Consider the following 17,762-nt stretch of genomic DNA (forward strand, 5'->3'; position numbering starts at 1 on the left):
CAGCCATGATCAGATTGAATGGTGGTGCTGGCTCGAAGGGCCGAATGGCCTATTCCTGCACCTATGGTCTATTATCTATTGAAATAATGTAGTACAGGTCGGGTCACCCAACCCAAGGAAGGACAGAAATGCCTTAGAGGGAATGCAGCAACTCTGATCTCCAGGAGCGGAAGGTTGTCTAGTAAGAGATTAGACAGCCTGGACCCACACTCAAGAACTTAAAAGAATGAAGTGTTAAAATGTACAAAAGAATGAAGTCTTAAAATGTACAAAATTCTTGGCTTAGCTCTAAAGCACCACAAACGCGATTAGGCTGAAGAAACAACCAATGGACACACACCATCTAGGTTGTTGGCTGTATTAAGGACGTGCAGCATTTGTTCACACCACTGTGTGAAGCCATCTTGAGTTTTGTTCATTCCCTGGAACAGCTTCAGTAACTTCTCCTCATCTTCAGTTTTCTTCTTGCTCGGTCTGGTGGGAATTCCATATGAGTCGCTGCACAAAAGATTAAACAAAAAAGTATTTGAAGTTGAGAATATAGTGTGGATTAACAAACATAAAAGCTGTTCTCGAGTAAACTTTTCAATGAGAACTGAGTTACATACCATTGAAATTTTGAAAAATATTCTTCGCACCTTAATCTACTTTGGGAAATCAATTTACAGGAAGCACCTAAAGTAATCCATGCATCAAGGAATGGCTTCTCTACCTGGCTCGTCAATGAAAAGCAAAACACTGCAGATCGTAGAAAAATACGGGAGGATGTAAAATTATGAGAGGCATAGATAGATAGAAACTTGTTTCCCGGATGGAAAAATAAAATACTAGAGGACACCGCTTTCAATTGAGAGGGGCAAAGTTTCAAGGAGATATTCAGGGCAACTTTTTTTTTTAAACAGAGGGTGGTGAGTGCTTGGAAGGTGCTGCCAGGGTTGGTGCTTGAGGCAGATATGAGGCTTTTGGATATCCATAGGATAGGCAGGGAATGGAGGGATATGGAATATGCACAGGGAGATGAGAGGTTCCTGGCAACAGGTTTGGCACAAACATAGTGGGCCGAAGAGCCTGTCCTTGTGCTGTACTGTTCTATGATATGATGTCACCTGGCCCTGGGGTTGCCAACTTTCTCACTCCCAAATCAGGGACAAAAGGTGACGTCACCGCCCCGCGGCCCACGTGACCTCACCCAGTCAGCAGCCACGTGCTCCCACTCCACCTACAGCGGTCCCCGAGCCTACAGTGTCCGGGCCGACAGCGCCCCCTGGGCCTAATGTGGGACAAGGGCGGTCCCGTATGGGACAAATCAATTTAGCCTAATGTATGGGATGTCCTGGCTAATACGGGATAGTTGGCAACCCTACCTGGCCCCATCACTTTGCGATGGTTCTGAGAAGTTGCGTTTGGATTCCACCACAATCACTTCCCCGCGCACTCCCCACCAGGGTTAATTGAAGTTAGAGAAATCGATATTCATACCACTGGGTTGTGAGATGCCCAAGCGAAATATGAGGGGCTGTTCCTCCGATTTGCTTTGGGCCTCTGACAGTGGATGAGGCCCAGTCCAGTCTTTGAAGTGTGGAGCACCCGGAGAAAACCTATGCAAGTCTCAGGGAGAACACCGAAACTCTGTACAGCCAGCACCCGAGATCAGGATCGAACCCGGGTCTCTTGCGCTGTAAGGCAGCAACTCTATCGCTGCGCTGCTGTGCCAAAAGACGGAGGTTTATTTAAAAAAAACACAAAGTGCTGGAGTAACTCAGCAGGTCAGGCTGCCTTAACCAGTGTGTGTTTCCAACATTTTATGTCTTTTTATTGCTTGTCTTTATTTCAGATTTCAATGGTTTGCTTCACAGGCAAACACACGTTTCAAGTTTCTTATTCGCCCTCCGACCTAAACCACAATCACAACTCGCACGTAAGACAGACATGAAAACCGAGCAGAGTCTGGGAGATCAGAGGCACAAACCTTAAAGAAGGACTGCTCCTGCTGTACTTCAACCCTGCATTCCTGATCACTGGGCCTGTGCTCTTCACAGCATCATCTCCCCACAGGCTCACGTTGGAGTTCTTCGTTTCGTGCACGCTCCACATGTTGTTCATATCAGACCCCCACTGACCAGGCAATCCCCACACTGAAGAGTTGCTGATAGGTATACTGGAATGCTAACCGCAGGCGGACAGGGAAGAAAAAAACAGAGCAAGTTTTCAGAGACATATAAAAACAAGGTAACATAACTTAGCCATCTATCTACATCTATATACTAAAACTCTCGTTTGTTTGTTCCTGAACTACAGCCAAAACGCTACACGATAGAGCAACAATTTTAGGCCCACCTTACTCACCGTCGTCCCTTTGGTGCTAATGGACGTTTCATTGAAATCGGTGTTATATTTTTTAAGTTATTCACATTTTTAAGTTTAAATCTATCTCCTAGGGAGGGAGGGGGAGAGAAGGAGGGGGGAGGGGGAGAGGAGGGAGGGTAAGGGGGGTTGAGGGGGATGGAGTGGGGGGAGAGGGAAAGGGAGGGGAGGGGGGAGAGAGGAGGGGGGAGAGGGGAGGGGGAAGAGAGGGTGGGGGGAAGGGGGAGTGTGGTGGGGAAGAGGGGAGTGGGGGGGGAAGGGGGCAGGAGGCAGCGGGGGCAGGGGAGAGGGAGAGGTTTGGGCCTAACGGGTCCACTTGGTCTAGTTATTCATAAGATCGTGAGACCATCTGGTCAATGCCTTGGCTCAACCCTGTAGGCAACAGCAATTTCATCTCCGTAGGCGTGAAATTCTGAGACGACCAGACGTAGAATTTCAACCATGAGGCAGAGTGGGGGGTAAGTTACTCCGTTTTTATTTTAAAACAAGACACAGCGTGGAGAGAGGCTCTTCGGTCCACCTGGCCCGCACCAACCATCGACTGCTCGTTCACACCAGCTCTACATTGTCCCACTTTCCCCATCCACTCCCCACACACTCGGGGCAATTTACAGCAGCCAATTAACCTACAAAACTGTGCGCCTTTGGGATGTGGGAGGAAACCCAAAGCGGCCACAGGGAAAGCATGCAAACTCCAGAGACAGCACCCGAGGTCAGAATCATACTGGCACTGGGAGGCAGTGGCTCTGCCAGCTGCACCACTGCTCCTCTCATGCAGCAAGAATGCAACAAGGAAGAAGAAAAGGATTTGGGGTGGTGTGCTTGTTCTGCATAGTCCTTGCTGTCCATGCATATCCGTTAGTCGTTAAGATTCGCTTACAACTGGGATGCAAGTGTATTAAGTGTTGAAAGGCTGGAGCGATTGGGCTTGTATACACTGGAATTTAGAAGGATGAGGGGGGATCTTATTGAAACATATAAGATAATTAGGGGATTGGACACATTAGAGGCAGATAACATGTTCCCAATGTTGGGGGAGTCCAGAACAAGGGGCCACAGTTTGAGAATAAGGGGTAGGCCATTTAGAACGGAGATGAGGAAGAACTTTTTCAGTCAGAGGGTGGTGAAGGTGTGGAATTCTCTGCCTCAGAAGGCAGTGGAGGCCAGTTCGTTGGATGCTTTCAAGAGAGAGCTGGATAGAGCTCTTAAGGATAGCGGAGTGAGGGAGTATGGGGAGAAGGCAGGAACGGGGTACTGATTGATAGTGATCAGCCATGATCGCATTGAATGGCGGTGCTGGCTCGAAGGGCTGAATGGCCTACTCCTGCACCTATTGTCTATTGTCTATTGTATACTGGACTGGTTATTGGGTGAACAGTTGTTGCAGATAGTTCAAACCTCAACGTGGCAGCTGAGGAATTGAAACAAAAATGAAATTCTACCTTCTGGGATGGGAATGAATTGTTGCAAAATCCCATCTGGTTCACTAATGTTCTTCACAGCAATCATCTGCCTGCGCAGTTTTTAGATTTTTTAGATTTGGAGATACAGTGCGGAAACAGGCCCTTCGGCCCACCGGGTCCGCGCCGCCCAGCGATCCCCGCACACTAACACTATCCTACACGCACTAGGGACAATTTTTGCATTTGCCCAGCCAATTAACCTACATACCTGTACGTCTTTGGAGTGTGGGAGGAAACCGAAGATCTCGGAGAAAACCCACGCAGGTCACGGGGAGAACGTACAAACTCCGTACAGAGCCCGTGGTCAGGATCGAACCCGAGTCTCCGGCGATGCATTCGCTGTAAGGCGGCAACTCTACCGCTGCGCCACCAATCAACAATGTATACCAACCAGCATTGCCAATAATGTACACATCCCACAAAAGATTAAGAGCTGCCTGCATTATGGCAGCCATAATTAATTTCAGCCACTTGGGTCAAGTTGACATAACTGGGATGGGAGCGATTCATGGGGAGGTTATGACAAACCCTTTTTTATGACTTCATGTTTTTAGGGGTTTTGGCTAGATGCAGTTTCCAAAGAAAAATTACTTCTGCCGGAAAATCATTTCAACATCTTTAGAAACCGAAACCACTGCTGATCGTTTGTGTGGGTGTGAAGGGAAAGTTTAGATTAGTTTAGTTTAGAGATAGACAATAGACAATAGGTGCAGGAGTAGGCCATTCAGCCCTTCGAGCCAGCACCGCCATTCAATGCGATCATGGCTGATCACTCTCAATCAGTACCCCGTTCCTGCCTTCTCCCCATACCCCCTCACTCCGCTATCCTTAAGAGCTCTATCCAGCTCTCTCTTGAAAGCATCCAACGAACTGGCCTCCACTGCCTTCTGAGGCAGAGAATTCCACACCTTCACCACTCTCTGACTGAAAAAGTTCTTCCTCATCTCCGTTCTAAATGGCCTACCCCTTATTCTTAAACTGTGGCCCCTTGTTCTGGACTCCCCCAACATTGGGAACATGTTTCCTGCCTCTAATGTGTCCAATCCCCTAATTATCTTATATGTTTCAATAAGATCCCCCCTTTCCCAGCACGAAAACATGCCCTTCGGCCCGCGCCTACCAGCGATCCCTGCACATTAACACTATCCCACACACTCACACAAGGGACAATTTGCAATTATACCAAGCCAATGAACCTACAACCTGTATGTCTTTGGAGTGTGGGAGGAAAATGGAAATCCCGGAGAAAACCCACGCAGGTCACGGGGAGAACATACAAACAACACCCGTAATCAGGATCTAACCCAGGTCTCTGGCGCTGTAAGGCAGCAACTCTAGCGTTGCGCCACCTTGCCACTACTGATATACAAATCTATCTACTGAAATATCTTGGTTCTGTCCTACTGCAAGAGTCAATATGGCAGGAGTCATGTGGAATTAAATTTGGGCAAGCCAAATGGAGCATAAATTACATGAAATGGTTTACAAAAAGATATTTTTAATTTATTTTTAGTTAATGGCAGATAAATTACACATAGCCACTGCATTGGAAAAAATGAATTTTTAAAAAAATTTAAATTAAATTAAATTTAATGGCAGCAAGTAGGAAACTTGATGATACGTCTTGCACTAACTCTTCGTGCTAATGTTTTACAAACAAATAAAAGTTTCTAATCAATTCAGGGGTGTGAATTACATGAAATAGTGGTTTACAAGTTGTTTCAAATTTATGTTTACTTGCTGGCAGATGAATGAAATACAACTAATCTGCATTGGAAACACCAGATCGTTTGCAGCCAGCATAAGAATTTTTGATACATACTGCACTCAATTTTCATTCGTTTATCTAATATTATCACCAAATAAGTGTTCCAATCAATTCTGGAGCATGAATTACTTAAAATGAAGTGGTTTACAACAAATTATTTCAGAGTTATTTTTAGTCACGAGAAGCAGGTACATGGATAAGAAAGGTTTTGAGAGTTACAGCCAAAGGCAGGGGTCACAGTTTAAGAATAAGGGGTCGCCTATTTAGGTCTGAGATGAGGAAAAACTTATTCACCCAGGGAGTTGTGAATCTGTGGATTTCTCTGCCACAAAAGGCAGTGGAGGTCAATTCACTGGATGTTTTCAAGAGAGATTTAGATATAGCTCTTAGGGCTAACGGAATCAAGGGATATGGGGAGAAAGCAGGTACTGATTTTGGATGATCAGCCATGATCATATTGAATGGCAGTGCTGGCTCCAAGAGCCGAATGGCCTCCTCCTGCACCCATTTTTTCTGTTTCTGTTTCTAAATGAGTTTAGCATAAATGGGGCGTCTTGATGAGTTGGGCCGAAGGGCCTGTTTCCATGTGGTTTGGGCGGCATGGTGGCGCAGTAGAGTTGCTGCCTCAGCGCCAGAGACCCAGGTTCGATCCTGACTAACGGGGCTGTCATAAGGAGTTGGTACGTCCTCCCTGCGACCGCGCGGATTGTCTCCGGTTGCTCAGCTTTTTCCTCCCACCCTCCAAAGACGAACAAGTTTGTAGGTTGATTGACTTTGGTAAAATTGTACATTGCCCGCAGCGTGTAGGATGGTGCCAGCGTATCGCTCGCTGGTTAGCGCCGACTCAAGAGGGCCGCAAGGCCCGTGTCTCTAAAGTTTGACTGGGAAGAATACTCACAGCCCGTGCCTGCGCCCTTTGCTGCTGCTGTTTCTGCAGTTCCTGCTGCACCTCCAGTAGTGACTTTACAGACATAGACTGCTTGGGGATGCTGTTCCAGCCAGGTGACTTCTGCTGGTGCTGCTGGAGTGCCTTCATTATCTCCTGCTGCTGACGACACTGCTGGGGCAAACAACATTCACTTTTACCCAATTAAAACTATGCTTTGCCACCCATTCTTACACGAGTACACCCGTGATGGCTGTCAGTTTAAGAACAAGGGGCCACAGTTTAAGAATAAGGGGTAAGCCATTTAGAACTGAGATGAGGAAAAACTTTTTCAGTCAGAGTTGTGAATCTGTGGAATTCTCTGCCTCAGAAGGCAGTGGAGGCCAATTCTCTGAATGCATTCAAGGGAGAGCTGGATAGAGCTCTTAAGTATAGCGGAGTCAGGGGGTACGGGGAGAAGGCAGGAACGGGGTACTGATTGAGAATGATCAGCCATGATCACATTGAATGGCGGTGCTGGCTCGAAGAGCCGAATGGCCTCCTCCTGCACCTATTGTCTATTGTCAATATGCACTAATTCCCAGATGGATTAGAGCAGAACCAAGTTAGTCTTTTGCTTTTTTGTTTTGTCAGCAGCTGTGAGCATGAATCCCCCATACCCAGAGTGCAGTGATTCCATTGAGCAAGTCTTCCATGCAAGAGGAAATCCGCTGTGACCTACTCAATACCATTGAGCCCACGGCTAAACCAGACTGCCTGCCCCTAGAAGCTAATAAAAGTGGCTCTGGGATTCAGAACTCCTCTGATCTGTAATGGAATCTGTTTTCCGAGTTCTCAAATCTCTCCACAGACTGATCCGTTCTCCACGATGGTCTCCTTCAGCCCACAACTTTGTTCTGCCTTCCTTTAATTCCATCTGGATTTTGCCATTACACCACTGGGTAGCTCCAGGTTTTACAGCGCTCTCTCGAAACCCCTCTCCCTGTGGCTCCTCCGCCAATCAACCCTTCGTGGTTCAGTATCATGTTGCATCTGAATAGATTCTTGAAATGCATCATATGATACTTTACTGAAGGCAATATACACTATTGCCTAAATGCAGATTTGAATTCATTTAAAATTGCACCTCGGCTAGGTAAGAGCAAATGCACGTAAAGTATTTGGAAAAGGACGATCCCTGCCTCAGTCAGGCGTCTCTTGCTTTTAAATGTAGACACAAAATGCTGGAGTAACTCAGCGGGTCAGGCAGCATCTCAGGAGAGATGGAATGGGTGACTTTTCGGGTCGAGACCCTTCTTTTAAATGTGACAGGTTCAACAACTGACGAGCAAGTAAATTAGGAGAATTCGGCCACTTTGGCCCTCACTCACAGAGAGTGGTGAGTCTGTGGAATTCTCTGCCACAGAAGGTAGTTGAGGCCAGTTCATTGGCTATATTTAAGAGGGAGTTAGATGTGGCTCTTTTTGCTAAAGGGATCAGGGGGTATGGAGAGAAGGCAGGTACAGGCTACTGAGCTGGATGATCAGCCATGATCATATTGAATGGCGGTGCAGGCTCGAAGGGCCGAATGGCCTACTCCTGCACCTATTTTCTATGTTTCTATGTTTCTATCTGCTCTGCCGTTTACGATGGCAGATCTGATTAGCATTAAACATACATTCGCAAAGTAAACCTTTTATCACATTTTACCTCAAGAATATATCGACCACTGCCTGAAAAAGTTCAATGACTTGGCTTTGTTGGCCCCCGAGGAAGAGCTTACAAAAAACTCAACTAGCCTCAAATGATAAAGTCTCTTCACCATTCATAAATGGGTGACCCTATATTCTTATCGAGTGACCCCTCGTTCTAAATTATCCCAGAACAGGAAACTTTTCATATCCACCCCGAAAAGACCCCTCAGGACCTCGTATTTCAAACGCATCGCTTTTCATTCAAACTACAACAGGTACATGCCTAGCATATTTAACCTTTCCCTCAGAAGACACTCAACCCATTCCAGGTTGTGCTGAGCAAACACATTAATCACCCTCCTTAAATAAGAAAACACATGCAGTAGAGTAGTCCAGATAGATCTCACCGACCGCAAATGTAAATATGCCCTTTGAATTTAATTCTCCCAACAATGAATACATTTTTATAAATACATGGAGGAAGTCGGTGATAGAGGCGGAAGTTGGACAAAGGGGTTGGACAGGCTAGATGCAGAAAGATTGTTCCCGATGTTGGGGAAGTCCAGAACAAGGGGTCACAGTTTAAGGATAAGGGGGAAGTCTTTTAGGACCGACATGAGAAAGTTTTTTTGTTAAAGCATGAAGATACGTCGAGGAATGACAAGAATTGTCATGGAATTTTCTGCCGACATTTCTCAGCTCACAAGAGACAACATCCTGGACGAAATATCAAGGTGGGAATGTACCGACAAGGCAATAATCTTGTTCTTGCCCACTGACCATTTTATAAAACACGATGCTCTTGTCCAACATACCTCCTCCCTGCGCTGTCGTTCCCGTTCCTCCTCCAGCTTCTGAAGAGGTGGTACCGAGTTGGACTGCTGCCCCCATGTCGTGGAAGAAGGGATCTAGTGAAGGAGAAACAGTTTAATAATGATCCGCAACTTCCAGAAAACACAACCATCCATCTCAAGCCCAAGCTTTTTCCTGGTCTCAGATACAATGCTATTTACTTTAACGTCATCAAAACATTAATACACAGTGAAAAGTGGAGGTTCCAGTAAAGATTCCCAGCTGACATCGCTAGTCACTTCTGCCAGTCAAACACCAGAGTCCTTATCCATCTCTCTCACCAATTATTGACTCGTATCCCTGAGCTTTGCAACTCTCAGGAGAGTTAGCGGGAAGGAGAGCAGCCAGGTGGAGGGGATGTGTGTGGAGGAAGGTAAAGGGAAAGAGAAGCTAGTAACAAGACTTGAACAGCACGGCTTTCACTTGTTTTAAGTGAATTGGAACACTCACCTTCTTGAAGATTATTAAGGGGTTGGACACGTTAGGGGCAGGAAACATGTTCCCAATGTTGGCGGAGTCCAGAACCAGGGGCCACAGTTTAAGAATAAGGGGTCGGCCATTTAGAACGGAGATGAGGAAAAACTTTTTCAGTCAGAGAGTTGTGAATCTGTGGAATTCTCTGCCTCAGAAGGCAGTGGAGGCCAATTCTCTGAATGCAGTCAAGAGAGAGATAGATAGAGCTCTTAAGGATAGCGGAGTCAGGGGGTATGGGGAGAAGGCAGGAACGGGGTACTGATTGTGGATGATCAGCCATGATCACATTGAATTGCCTCCTCCTGCACCTATAGTCTATTAACTCTAAGTCCAAGCTTTTTCCTGGTCTCAGATACAATGCTATTTACTTTAAGTCAAGTCAACTTTGTTTGTCACAAGACGTGCAGTGAAATGAAAGTGGCAACGCCTACGGATTGTGCTAAAACTACAATACAGAATAGAAAAAAAATGTTAACACAAAAAATAAATTAATACAGTAAATTAAATTAGTCCCTGGTGATACGAGTTAACAGTCCTGATGGCCTGTGGGAAGAAATTCCGTCTCATCCTCTCTGTTTTCACAGCGTGACAGCGGAGGCGTTTGCCTGACCGTAGCAGCTGGAACGTCATCAAAACATTAATACACAGTGAAGAGTGGAGGTTCCGGTAAAGATTCCCAGCTGACATCGCTAGTCACTTCTACCAGTCAAACACCTGAGTCCTTATCCATCTCTCTCACCAATTATTGACTCGTATCCCTGAGCTTTGCAACTCTCAGGAGAGTTAGCGGGAAGGAGAGCAGCCAGGTGGAGGGGTGGCAGTGGAGGGGATGTGTGTGGAGGAAGGTAAAGGGAGAGAGAAGCTAGTAACAAGACTTGAACAGCACGGCTTTCACTTGTTTTAAGTGAATTGGAACACCCACCTTCTTGAAGATTATTAAGGGGTTGGACACGTTAGAGGCAGGAAACATGTTCCCAATGTTGGGGGAGTCCAGAACAAGGGGCCACAGTTTAAGAATAAGGGGTCGGCCATTTAGAACGGAGATGAGGAAAAACTTTTTCAGTCAGAGAGTTGTGAATCTGTGGAATTCTCTGCCTCAGAAGGCAGTGGAGGCCAATTCCCTGAATGCAGTCAAGAGAGAGATAGATAGAGCTCTTAAGGATAGCGGAGTCAGGGGGTATGGGGAGAGGGCAGGAACAGGGTACTGATTGAGAATGATCAGCCATGATCACATTGAATGTTGGTGCTAGCTCGAAGGGACGAATGGCCTACTCCTGCACCTATTGTCTATTGTCCATTGAAGAGAAAGAGCCACAACTTCAAAAGCAGATCGACAAATGGAGGCTCGGGGCATGTATTCAGCAATATTTTTATAACAGTTCAGCAATGGGGCACATTAAGGCAAAGGTCCATTTCCGTTACATCGGCTCGGCCGCGGAACGGTTCAGCACCCGGCGCGGCCGCGGGGCATTCCATCACCCGGCGCGGCTCGGCCTCTGGACTTAACACCGCCGGCGCGGCTCGGCCGCGGGACGTTTCAGTGCCCGGTGCGGCTCGGCCGCGGGGCCTTCCATCCCCTTGCGGGGGCTGTGCGTGTCGGTCGCCTCGGTAGGGGTCGAGCTGCCTGTCCGTGGGCGTGGGGGGAAGAGAGTGGAAGTTTTGTTGCCTTCCATCACAGTGAGGGGGTGTTTGGAGTCACTGTGATGGATGTTTGTGTTGGGGTCGTGTGTCCTGTGTTCTTTTCTTTTTTGTTGTGTTCTGTGACTGCTGTAATTTCGTTCGGTATCTTTATGGTACCGAATGACAATAAAGTTCTGTATGCATTGGGACGCGACAAACTCTTATTTAGTCGTGGGATGTGGGCTTCATTAACTAGACCAGCATTTATTGTCCATCTTGCAGTAATCTTAAGCTGAGCAGTTTGCTTGGCTATCATGAGTCAAAGAGTTCTCTAGGGATGGTGCATGAGTTATTCCAAAATTGCCTCTCTAAATTTGAAAAGCTGCTGTGGTTAGGATTCAAACCGGTATTTTCAAGTCAAACCAACATTTTGACACACCAGTCCAGGGACCTCTGCTAACATACTCGCAAGTTCACATGCCATCAGTCTGAAGAAGGGTCTCGACCCGAAACGTCGCCCATTCATTCCTTCTCTCCTGTGATGCTGCCTGACCTGCTGAGTTACTCCAGCATTTTGTGAATAAATACCTTCGATTTGTACCAGCATCTGCAGTTATTTTCTTATACTACCTGTCATGTGAGCAGAAATAGGCCATTCGGTCCATCGAGTCGACTCTGCCATTCAATCATTTTCTATCTTTTCCTCTCTACCCCATTCGTGTGTCTTCCCCCCTTAACCCTTGACATCCTTACTGATCAAGAATCTTTACTGGCCAAAAATACCCAGCGTCTTGTTCTCCTGTCTGTGGCAATGAATTCCACAGATTCACCACCCTCTGACTAAAGAAATTCCACCTCTTCTTCTTTCTAAAGGTACATTCTTTTATTCAAGAGTTAACAGGGAAACTAATCTCAATTGGACAAACTAAGCACTCAGTTACACAAAAGAAACAAGAAACATCAGTTGTTGGTTTAAAAAAAGACAAAGTGCTGAAGTAACTCAGTGGGTCGGGCAGCATCACTGGAGAACATGGATAGATGACGTTTTGGGCCTGAAGAAGGGTCCCAACGAAAACGTCGCCTGTCTATGTTCTCCAGAGATCCTCCTTGACCCATTGAGTTACTACAGCACTTTGCGTCTTTTTCTTCCCCCACTCAGTTACACGCTGCTGCCAGGAACCAAGACGAGGACGTGATATTTTCAAGAGAGAGTTAGACTTAGTTCTTAGGGATAAATGAATCAAGGGACAATAGACAATAGGTGCAGGAGGAGGCCATTCGGCCCTTCGAGCCAGCACCACCATTCAATGTGATCATGGCTGATCATTCTCAATCAGTACCCCGTTCCTGCCTTCTCCCCATACCCCCCAACTCCGCTATCCTTAAGAGCTCTATCTAGCTCTCTCTGGAATGCATGGGGATATGGGGAAAAAGCAGGAACGGGGTACTGATTTTAGATGATCAGCTTTGATCATATTGAATGGCGTTGCTGGCTCGAAGGGCCGAATGGCCTACTCCTGCACCTATTTTTCTGTTTCAATGTTAGCAGTGTGGCGGCTCCCAAGGGTCGGGCCATACCACTACCGACCCCTCGGCACGGGAATGGACGGCCCTTTGCTACAGTTATAAAGGACGAGGTTTTGGGCGCGATTGCATTCTGGCAGACTTGACCGGTCTGACAACCGTAATAAAATCAAACTCGGCTCCTCGCCTTTATTTCGGGCCTTTTTCGACGCGCCACAGCAATACCTTAATGTGAGCCAGCTGCTGCTGCTGCAAACGCCTCAGTGCCTCCTGCTGCTGCCGATGCCTCAACATTTCCTGCTGCCGCTGAAGTTGCAGGTCCATCTCTTTGCGTTTCCGGTCCTCCTCCTCAGCAAGCCTGCGCCTGGCCTCCTCCTCCAGCTGGCGCCGGCTCTCCTCTTCCTCCAGCCACCGCCGGTCCTTCTCCTGCAATGAAGTCGCGGAAGGTGAATGACTTGGATGCAGCCGAGGAGAATAAAAACACAGTGGCATTCAGGCACGAAGCAGCTTGTAATTAAACAGAAAGAACTGCACAGTTCAACTGGACTGAAGTGACTGTTTTTGTGCTGCAAATTGTAATTTTGCAGCTGCCAGCAGGTTAGTGAGAAACACTATAGGTGCTCCTCAACTTATGATGCGGTTACGTTCCGAGAAAAACCATCGCAAACCGAAAATATCGTACGTCGAAATGCATTGAATACAAGTGACCATGTGGCCAGGAGCGAGCAGCGGCTCTCTGCCGTTTGCATCATCATCGCAAGTCGAAGCATCGATCGTCGGGGAGCATCTGTAAAGGGGACTTGATGCCTGGAGTAAAGATGCTCCAAAACGCAGGCTCGGCGATCGTTTCGCTCAACACCTTCGCTCAGTCCGCCTTAACCGACCTGATCTCCCGGTGGCTGAGCACTTCAACTCCCCCTCCCACTCTGACCTTTCTGTCATGGGCCTCCTCCAGTGCCATAGTGAGGCCCACCGGAAATTGGAGGAACAGCACCTCATATTTCACCTGGGCAGCTTGCAGCCCAGCGGTAGGAACATTGACTTTTCCAACTTTAGATAGTTCCTCTGTCCCTCTCTTCCCCTCCCCCTTCCCAGTTCTCCCTCTATCTTCCTGTCTCCACCTATATCCTTCCTTTAGTATAAGAAAATAACTGCAGATGCTGGTACAAATCGATTTATTCACAAAATGCTGGAGTAACTCAGCAGGTCAGGCAGCATCTCGGAAGAGAAGGAATGGGTGACGTTTCGGGTCGAGACCCTTCTTCAGATATCCTTCCTTTGTCCCGCCCCCCTGACATCAGTCTGAAGAAGGGTCTCGACCCGAAACGTCACCCATTCCTTCTCTCCTGAGATGCTGCCTGACCCGCTGAGTTACTCCAGCATTTTGTGAAATAAATGCCTGGAGTAAATGTTTACTCTGAGATCTCTACCAGTGTGGTGAAATTAGCTACAATTTTTCTGATAAACAGCTCTCAGCCTCCCACCACTAACCCTTTCCGAGGGGCAAATGGAAGCTCAAACTGCACTGAGTCATAAATCATTTAGACATGTGGGGTGGCACTTGTGAGGTGTGGGAGCAGCTCCAATCTCTTACATAACACTCAAGAAAAACACAATGTAAACAATTAACAGTACGAGTATGGAAGACATCCTCAGAGGCTCCTCAAACTAATCCACAAGGATAGAGATTTGAGACAAAAAGAGTGCTAGCATTTTGCTGGGGGTGTATTACAGACCTCCCCACAGTCAATAGGTGAAACAGGAACAGATTTAGATACAAAATAGGTCTGCGTCATTTGGGCAGGTATGTGGCGAGGAAAGGTTTATGGGAATATTAGACCAAGTGGATCCATTGGGCCCAAACCGCTCCTGCATTGGTGCAGCACCCTCTCCTCCCCCCCCTCCCTCCCTTACACTCCCCCCACTCCAACCACCCCCCCACTCCATCCCCCTCAACCACCCTTATCCTCCTTCCTCCACCCCTTCCCCCTTCCTCCCTAGGAGATAGATTTAAACTTTAAAATGTGAATAACTTAAAAAATATAACACCGATTTCAATGAAACATCTTCCATTAGCACCAAAGGAACAACGGTGAGTAAGGTGGGCCTAAAATTGTCGCGCTATCGTGTACTCTTTTGGCTGTAGTTCAGGAACAAACAAACAAGAGTTTTAGTATATAGATAGATGGGCTGGTGGGACTAGCGTGGGACTAACATCTTGGTTGGCATGGGCAAGTTGAACCAAAGGTCTGTTTCCATGCTATATGACTCGAGATGTGGGCAGGTACCAGACAGATGCAACAAAAATAAGTTTATTGTACTGTGGGATTTCAGTTTCCCCAAATATTCTCTGGGACTGCATTAGCACTAAAGAGGAAGGAATTTGAGGTTTTTGAGGATTTTTTGGGAGAGCTTGCCAGGAGACACTATGCAGCAAGGCATACTGACAAACAAGGGAAGGGGCATTACTGGACCTTACATTGGGGAATGTTGCTAATCAAGTTGTAAATCTGTGGAATTCTCTGCCTCAGAAGGCAGTGGAGGCCAATTCTCTGAATGCATTCAAGAGAGAGCTAGATAGAGCTCTTAAGGATAGCAGAGTCAGGGGGTACGGGGAGAAGGCAGGAACGGGGTACTGATTTGAGAATGATCAGCCATGATCACATTGAATGGTGGTGCTGGCTCGAAGGGCCGAATGGCCTACTCCTGCACCTATTGTTTAATCAGTGGAGGCAGTCCGTGTGAGTGGGAGAGTACAATGGAGACATCGACCACAACTCCATATATTTTGAAGTGAATCGGGAAAAGGATAAGGGTGGACCAATAATGATCATCTTAATTTGATTTAGGCCAATTTCATTAACATCCACTTGCAGGGACCTGTGGACTTTGACCCCAGGATCAATGCAGTCAAGGGAGGACTTGGCAAACGTAGGTTCGGATCATTTATATCCGCACAGTGGGAAGCATTCAAAATAAACGACAAGAGTGCATGGCCAACATGTTCCTCTAAGATTAAAAGCCAGGGTTAACAAGGAAAGAGAACCCTCAATGTCAAGGAATAGAGGATTGGATAGAGAAGAAAAGGAAAATGACAGGTGTAGGGAACTAATGATGGAAGTGGCCTGTCATGAATTTAAAAAAATGTGGGGAGGTGTAACATCTCTGTAACATTTGGTGTTGGTAATGGGGTTCGTCAGGGGGGGCTACTCTCACCAGCCCTCTTTAATGTGTACATGAATGATTTATCTGAACAGCTTAGAGGCTGTAAAACTGGATGTATGATTGGTAACACCCTGGTAAACCACCTTATGTATGCCGATGATCTGGCGTTTTTTTCTCCTAGCAGTGCTGGGTTTCAGCAGATGTTGAATATATGCTCTGAGTATGGTGTCCAATTTGATGTGAAATACAATGCTAAAAAGAGCGTTGTCATGATTTGTAAAGTAAAAGGGGACAAATATCTAGTCTTCCCATCATTTTACCTGTCAGGGCAGGTTCTATCTGTCTGCTGTAAAGCTAAGTATCTGGGACATGTCATCACAGATCAAATGTCTGATGATGAGGACATGTATAGACAGCGCCGCATGTTGTATGCACAAGCTAACATGTTGGTTAGGAAATTCCACTGGTGCTCAGGAAATGTCAAGATAAACCTGTTTAGAGCGTACTGTACTCCTCTTTACACTGCTCCTTTGTGGATAAAGTTTAATAAGTCAAGCATCCATAAACTTAAGGTTGCCTATAATGACTGCATGCGCATATTGCTTAGAAAGCCAAGGTGGTGCAGTGCAAGTGAACTGTTTTGTAGTGCAGGAGTCAATACGTTTCATGCCCTGTTGAGGAATCTCATGTTTAAATTTATATGCCGATTGAATGGTTCTCAGAATTCCATCATTGTGCTGCTGGTAAATCCTGGTTTCAGTGCCGTGAGATACCTGTCACCTATGTGGAAACATTGGTATTGTTGCCTTTTCTAATTTAATTTAATTTTATATGTATATACTGTGTACTGTATGTGTATTCTAATGGACCATGAGTCTGCTTAATAAATTTTAATAATAATAATAAAGAAGTTAGGTAAACATAGAAACATAGAAAATAGGTGCAGGAGTAGGCCATTCGGCCCTTCGAGCCTGTACGCACCGCCATTCAATATGATCATGGCTGATCATCCAACACAGTATCCTGTACCTGCCTTCTCTCCATACCCCCTGATCCCTTTAGCCACAAGGGCCACATATAACTCCCTCTTAAATATAGCCAATGAACTGGCCTCAATTACCCTCTGTGGCAGTGAATTCCACAGATTCACCACTCTGTGTGAAAAAAAACTTTCTCATCTCAGTCCTAAAAGACTTCTCCCTTATCCTTAAACTGTGACCCCTTGTTCTGGACTTCCCCAACATTGGGAACAATCTTCCTGCATCTAGCCTGTCCAACCCCTTAAGAATTTTGTAAGTTTCTATAAGATTCCCCCCTCAATCTTCTAAATTCCAGCAAGTATGTGAAAGGGATTGTGAGAAATCACTGGCAGAGTGGAGTCAGGAAAAAATGGCCTACAAGTATATTAAGAGCAAAATAACCAGTACAAAGTGGGGACCATTCGGAACAACTGGAGCAATATGTGTAGGAAATATGTGTATAGGGCAATATGTGTAGGAATATGTGTAAGAAATTCCTCAAGTTTGCGCTGGGCCTTACTCTGGCAATGGAGGAGGCCCAGGACAGAAAGGTCAGATTGGGAATGGGAGGGGGAGTTAAGACAGACTGAGCGGAGGCGTTCAGCGAAATGATCGCCAAGCCTGCGCTTGGTCTCGCTTTTTCCCTCCAATTTGCGTTGGGCCTTTTTTTTCCCCTCAGTCAGAATGTACGGATGAGGTTCTAAGTGAATACTTTTCATCGGCTTTCACAAAGGGAACATATTTTGCAGTTGGCGTCGGAAACTCAAGAGGATGAGGAGATGGATGAGCGCAAAGGGCATGAAAATAGAGGACGCTCCAGACAAGACGTGAAGAGGTGCAACGAAATATTCCTTTGACAGCTGTCAAACTGTTTGTGATACCCAATATGCAATTTATTTTAGATACAAGCGTCGCATGCAGAGTAAAAGGCAGAGTAAAATGAACCATTAAGTT

At 46.4% G+C, this 17,762-nt stretch overlaps 1 protein-coding gene across 1 annotated transcript in view; it reads right to left on the reverse strand.

The window, feature by feature from the left end:
• Nucleotides 1–17,762, reverse strand: part of LOC144609696 (GRB10-interacting GYF protein 2-like) — a 134,801-nt gene that overhangs the window by 17,957 nt on the left and 99,082 nt on the right. The window contains 5 exon segments of the mRNA XM_078428199.1: nucleotides 341–498; nucleotides 1,970–2,166; nucleotides 6,494–6,655; nucleotides 8,970–9,062; nucleotides 12,850–13,050. Of these exon segments, the coding sequence (XP_078284325.1) occupies nucleotides 341–498; nucleotides 1,970–2,166; nucleotides 6,494–6,655; nucleotides 8,970–9,062; nucleotides 12,850–13,050 (811 nt within the window).

This window comes from Rhinoraja longicauda, chromosome 34, assembly GCF_053455715.1.
Source record: "Rhinoraja longicauda isolate Sanriku21f chromosome 34, sRhiLon1.1, whole genome shotgun sequence".
NCBI classification, from domain to species: Eukaryota; Metazoa; Chordata; class Chondrichthyes; order Rajiformes; family Arhynchobatidae; genus Rhinoraja; species Rhinoraja longicauda.